The sequence below is a fragment of the Rhincodon typus genome, chromosome 14 (genome assembly GCF_021869965.1).
Source record: "Rhincodon typus isolate 14 chromosome 14, sRhiTyp1.1, whole genome shotgun sequence".
In the NCBI taxonomy this organism is placed as follows: Eukaryota; Metazoa; Chordata; class Chondrichthyes; order Orectolobiformes; family Rhincodontidae; genus Rhincodon; species Rhincodon typus.
This window is the reverse complement of record NC_063345.1, coordinates 477,940-484,132: the sequence shown is the minus strand read 5'-3', so window position 1 is coordinate 484,132 and position 6,193 is coordinate 477,940. Positions and strand designations below refer to the sequence as shown.

At 47.2% G+C, this 6,193-nt stretch overlaps 1 protein-coding gene across 1 annotated transcript in view; it reads left to right on the top strand.

Annotated features, from left to right (window-relative positions):
- LOC109911555 (integrator complex subunit 6-like) overlaps positions 1 to 5,088 on the top strand; it is a 6,285-nt gene extending 1,197 nt beyond the window's left edge. The window contains exon 3 of the mRNA XM_048605246.1: positions 4,999 to 5,088. Coding sequence (XP_048461203.1) covers positions 4,999 to 5,088 — 90 coding nt within the window. The remainder of the gene's footprint in view (positions 1 to 4,998) is intronic.
- Positions 5,089 to 6,193: the final 1,105 nt, after the last annotated feature.

Here is a 6,193-nt window from a genome sequence, read left to right as displayed (position 1 = left end):
ATCATTACACTAAACTCCACTGTAGAAGCTTATCAAAAGCCAATGATATGACAATAACATATCCTATCTCTATACCCGAAACAAAACAATGAATTGCTGATGCTGAAGATCTGAAAGAAAAGTAGAAATTGCCACAGAATCACTGGCATCGATACCAAGAAGTGATATAAGGTCAGAAGGTGTAGTATCCGTGTAGGTAGAGTTGAGGAACCGCAAAGGGAAAATGACCCTGATGGGAGTTGTGTACAGACGCCTAGCAGCAGTCAGATGTGGGGAAGAAACTAAATCAGGAGATAGCAAAGGCATATATAACGGATATAACAGAATCACAATTGAATAAAGAGATAGTAGGAACTGCAGATGCTGGAGAATCCGAGACAACAAGGTGCAGGGCTGGATGAACACAGCAGGCCAAGCAGCATCATAGGAGCAGAGAGGCTGACGTTTCGGGCCTAGACCCTTCATCAGAAAAGGGGGACGGGAAGGGGGTTTTGAAATAAATAGGGAGAGAGTGGGAGGCGGATAGAAGAGGGATAGAAGAGAGGACAGGTGGAGAGGAAACAAACAGGTCGAAGAGGCGGGGATGGAGCCAGTAAAGGTGAGTGTAGGTAGGGAGTTAGGAAGGGGATAGGTCAGTCCAGGGAGGACGGACAGGTCAAGGGGGCGGGATGAGGTTGGTCGGTGGGAGATGGAGGTGCGGCTTGAGATGGGAGGAGGGGATAGGTGGGAGGAAGAACAGGTTAGGGAGGCAGGGACGAGCTGGACTGGTTGAATAAAGGTAACTATGAAGACGAGGGAGGAGCTGGCCTGAGTTGACTGGAAGGGCAGCTGCGCAGGGAAGACAGTGAAGCAGCAATGGCAGGAGTTTCTGGGGGAGATTCAGGAGGCACAGTAGAAGTTCATTACAAGGAAGAAACAACATACTGGGAAGCCTATCTAGGTAGTGTCTCCCACCCATCCTCCTCCTCTAACCAAAACAAAAGGTTCTGAGTGCTGATTTGGTAAGGCTACTAGTTTTCTTTTTTATTTGTCTGTTTGGGAATTCAGAACAGTGGGAATGGATGTTAGGGCAGTTGTATGCTCCTCCTGTAGAATGTGGGAGGTAAGGGTCACCACTAGTGTCCCCACTGACTTCATCTGCGGGAAGTGCACCCAACTCCAGCTCCTCGGAAACCATGTTAGGGAACTGGAGCTGGAGCTGGATGAACTTCGGATCATTCGGGAGGCTGAGGGGGTAATTGAGAGGAGTTACGGGGAGGTAGTCACACCTCAGGTACAGGAAAAAAGTACATGGGTTACAGTCAGGGGACGGAAAGGGAACAGGCAGACAGTGCAGGGATCCCCTGTGGCCATTCCCCTCAAAAACAAGTATACCGTTTTGGATACTGTTGGGGGGGGGGGGGGGACTTACCAGGGGTAAGCCATGGGGTACGGGTCTCTGGCACAGAGTCTGTCCCTGTTGCTCAGAAGGGAAGGGGGGAGAGGAGGAGAGCATTAGTCATTGGGGACTCCATAGTTAGGGGGACAGATAGGAGATTCTGTGGGAACAAGAGAGACTTGCGGTTGGTGTGTTGCCTCCCAGGTGCCAGGGTCCGTGATGTCTCGGATCGTGTTTTCGGAATCCTTAAGGGGGAGGGGGAGCAGCCCCAAGTCGTGGTCCACATAGGCACCAACGACATAGGTAGGAAAAGGGATGGGGACGTAAGGCAGAAATTCAAGGAGCTAGGGTGGAAGCTTAGAGCTAGAACAAACAGAGTTGTTATCTCTGGTTTGTTACCCGTGCCACGTGCGAGCGAGGCGAGGAATAGGGAGAGAGAGCAGTTGAACACGTGGCTACAGGGATGGTGCAGGAGGGAGAGATTCAGATACCTGGATAATTGGGGCTCATTCTGGGGTAGGTGGGACCTCTACAAACGGGATGGTCTACACCTGAACCAGAGGGGTACCAATATCCTGGGGGGGGAAATTTGCTAATGCTCTTCGGGAGGGTTTAAACTAATTCAACAGGGGGGTGGGAACCTGAATTGTAGCTCCCGTGTACAGGAGGTTGAGAGTAGTGAGGTCATAAATAAGGTTTCAAGGTCACAGGAGTGTACCGGCAGGCAGGAAGGTGGTTTGAAGTGTGTCTACTTCAATGTCAGGAGCATCCGGAATAAGGTGGGTGAACTTGCAGCATGGGTTGGTACCTGGGACTTCGATGTTGTGGCCATTTCGGAGACATGGATATAGCAGGGACAGAAATGGTTGTTGCAGGTTCCGGGGTTTAGATGTTTCAGTAAGATCAGGGAAGGTGGTAAAAGAGGGGGAGGTGTGGCATTGTTAGTCAAGGACAGTATTACGGTGGCAGAAAGGACATTTGATGACAACTCGTCTACTGAGGTAGTATGGGCTGAGGTTAGAACCAGGAAAGGAGAGGTCACCCTGTTGGGAGTTTTCTATAGGCCTCCAAAAAGTTCCAGAGATGTAGAGGAAAGGATTGCAAAGATGATTCTGGATAGGAGCGAAAGTAACAGGGTAGTTGTTACGGGGGACTTTAACTTTCCAAATATTGACTGCAAAACGCTATAGTTCGAGTACTTCAGATGGGTCAGTTTTTGTCCAATGTGTGCAGGAGGGTTTCCTGACACAGTATGTAGATAGGCCAACAAGAGGCGAGGCCACATTGGATTTGGTACTGGGTAATGAACCAGGCCGGGTGTTAGATTTGGAGGTAGGTGAGCACTTTGGTGATAGTGACCACAATTCGGTTACGTTTACTTTAGCGATGGAAAGGGATCGGTATATAACGCAGGGCAAGAGTTATAGCTGGGGGAAAGGCAATTATGAGGCGATGAGGCAAGATTTAGGATGCATAGGATGGAGAAGGAAACTGCAGGGGCTGGGCGCAATTGAAATGTGGAGCTTGTTCAAGGAACAGCTACTGCGTGTCCTTGAGAAGTATGTACCTGTCAGGCAGGGAGGAAGTGGTCGAGCGAGGGAACCGTGGTTTACTAAAGAAGTTGAATCTCTTGTCAAGAGGAAGAAGGAGGCTTATGTAGAGATGAGGCGTGAAGGCTCAGTTAGGGCACTTGAGAGTTACAAGTTAGCCAGGAAGGACCTAAAGAGAGAGCTAAGAAGAGCCAGGAGGGGACATGAGAAGTCTTTAGCAGGTAGGATCAAGGAAAACCCTAAAGCTTTCTATAGGTATGTCAGGAATAAAAGAATGACCAGAGTAAGATTGGGGCCGGTCAAGGACAGTAGTGGGAAGTTGTGCGTGGAGTCCGAAGAGATAGGAGAGGTGCTAAATGAATATTTTTCGTCAGTATTCACACAGGAAAAAGACAATGTAGTCGAGGAGAATACTGAGATACAGTCTATTAGACTAGATGGGATTGAGGTTCATAAGGAGGAGGTGTTCGCAATTCTGGAAGGTGTGAAAATAGATAAGTCCCCTGGGCCGGATGGGATTTATCCTAGGATTCTCTGGGAAGCTGGAGAGGAGATTGCAGAGCCTTTGGCTTTGATCTTTATGTCGTCATTGTCTTCAGGAATAGTGCCAGAAGACTGGAGACGAGCAAATGTTGTCCCCTTGTTCAAGAAGGGGAGTAAAGACAACCCTGGTAATTATAGACCAGTGAACCTTACTTCGGTTGTGGGTAAAGTGTTGGAAAGGATTATAAGAGATAGGATTTATAATCATGTAGAAAGGAATAATTTGATTAGGGATAGTCAACACGGTTTTGTGAAGGGTCGGTCGTGCCTCACAAACCTTATTGAGTTCTTCGAGAAGGTGACCAAACAGGTGGATGAGGGTAAAGCGGTTGATGTGGTGTATTTCGATTTCAGTAAAGCGTTTGATAAGGTTTCCCATGGTAGGCTATTGCAGAAAATATGGAGGCATGGGATTGAGGGTGATTTAGCGGTTTGTATCAGAAATTGGCTAGCTGTAAGAAGACAGAGGGTGGTGGTTGATGGGAAATGTTCATCCTGGAGTTCAGTTACTAGTGGTGTACCGCAAGGATCTGTTTTGGGGCCACTGCTGTTTGTCATTTTTATAAATGACCTGGATGAGGGCGTAGAAGGATGGGTTAGTAAATTTGCGGATGACACCAAAGTTGGTGGAGTTGTGGATAGTGCGGAAGGATGTTGCAGGTTACAGAGGGACATAGATAAGCTGCAGAGCTGGGCTGAGAGGTGGCAAATGGAGTTTAATGCGGAAAAGTGTGAGGTGATTCACTTTGGAAAGAGTAACAGGAATACAGAGTACTGGGCTAATGGTAAGATTCTTGGTAGTGTGGATGAGCAGAAAGATCTCGGTGTCCATGTGCATAGATCACTGAAAGTTGCCACCCAGGTTGATAGCGTTGTTGAGAAGGCGTACAGTATGTTAGGTTTTATTGGTAGAGGGATTGAGTTTCGGAGCAATGAGGTCATGTTGCAGCTGTACAAAACTCTGGTGCGGCCGCACTTGGAGTATTGCGTACAGTTCTGGTCACCGCATTATAGGAAGGATGTGGAAGCATTGGAAAGGGTGCAGAGGAGATTTACCAGGATGTTGCCTGGTATGGAGGGAAGGTCTTATGAGGAAAGGCTGAGGGTCTTGAGGCTGTTTTCGTTAGAGAGAAGAAGGTTAAGGGGTGACTTGATAGAGACATACAAGATGATCAGAGGATTAGATAGGGTGGACAGTGGGAGCCTTTTTCCTCGGATGGTGATGGCTAGCACGAGGGGACATAGCTTTAAATTGAGGGGTGATAGATATAGGACAGATGTCAGAGGTAGGTTCTTTACTCAGAGAGTAGTAAGGGCGTGGAATGCCCTGCCTGCAAAAATAGTAGACTCGCCCACTTTAAGGGCATTTAAGTGGTCATTGGATAAACATATGGATGATAATGGAATAGTTTAGGTTAGATGGGCTTCAGATTGGTTTCACGGGTCGGCGCAACATCGAGGGCCGAAGGGCCTGTACTGCGCTGTAATGTTCTATGTTCTATGTTCTAAGCCTTTAAAAACCAACAGAGGATAACCAAAAAAGCAATAAGGATGGAGAAGATGAAAAATGAGCATAAGTCAGCTAGTAATATAAAAGGAGATTGCAAGAATCTTTAAAGATATATAAAGGTAAGACAGAGGCAAGACTGGACATTGGACTGCTGGAAAATGAGGCTAGAAAAGTAGAACTGGGGAACAAAGAAACGGTGGAGGAACTGAATAGGTACTTTGTATCAGTCTTCATGGTGGAAGACACCAGCAGCAGATCAGAACTTCAGGTCAGTCAGGGGACAGAGGTGGGTCTAATGGCCATCACTCAGGAGAAGGTGCTGGGGAAGCTGAAAGGTCTGAAGGTGAATAAATCAGCCAGTCTAGATGGACCATACCTTAGAGTTCTAAAGGTGATAGCTGAGGAGATTGTAGACGCACTGGTGGTGATCTTTCAACAATCACTGGGGTCAGGGAGGGTCTCAAAGAATGGAAGATGACTAATGTCACACTCCTGTTTAAGAACAAAAGGAGGCACAAGGCAGGAAACTATAGGCTGGTTAGCCTGACCTCGGTCATTGGTATGGTTTGAGAATGCATTATTCAGGATGAGACTGCGGAGAACTTGAAACTGCAGGCTAAAATAGGGCGGAGTCAGCTGCCTTCATCACAGGAGGTCATGCCTGACAAATCTGTTTGAATTTTTTGAGAAGGTAACGAGCAAGTTACACAGAGGAGAGCCAGTGGGAGTGATCTATTTGGATTTCCGGGCCTTTGACAAAGTGCCACACAGGAGACTGCTAAATAAGATAAGAGCCAATGGTGTTAGGGGCAAGGTATTGATTGGCTGTAGGCATAGAATTGGGGATCTTTTTCGAGATAGCAGCCAGTGACTATTGGAGTTCTGCAGGGGTCAGTGTTGAGACCACAACTATTCACGTTATACATTAACAATATGGACGAAAGAAGTGAGGGCATTGTTGTTAAGTCTGCAGATGACACAAAGATAAGTGAAGGGACAGGTTGTGTTGAGGAAGCAGGGAGGCTGCAAAAGGACTTGGATAGGCTAGGAGTGTGGGCAAAGAAACGGCAAATGGAATACAACATGGGAAAGTGTGAGGCTATGCAATTTTGTAGGAAGAATAGAGGCGTAGATTATTTTCTAAATGGGGAAGGCTTTGGAAATCTGAAGGGCAAAGAGACTTCGAAGTCCAAATTCAGGATTCTCTTAAGG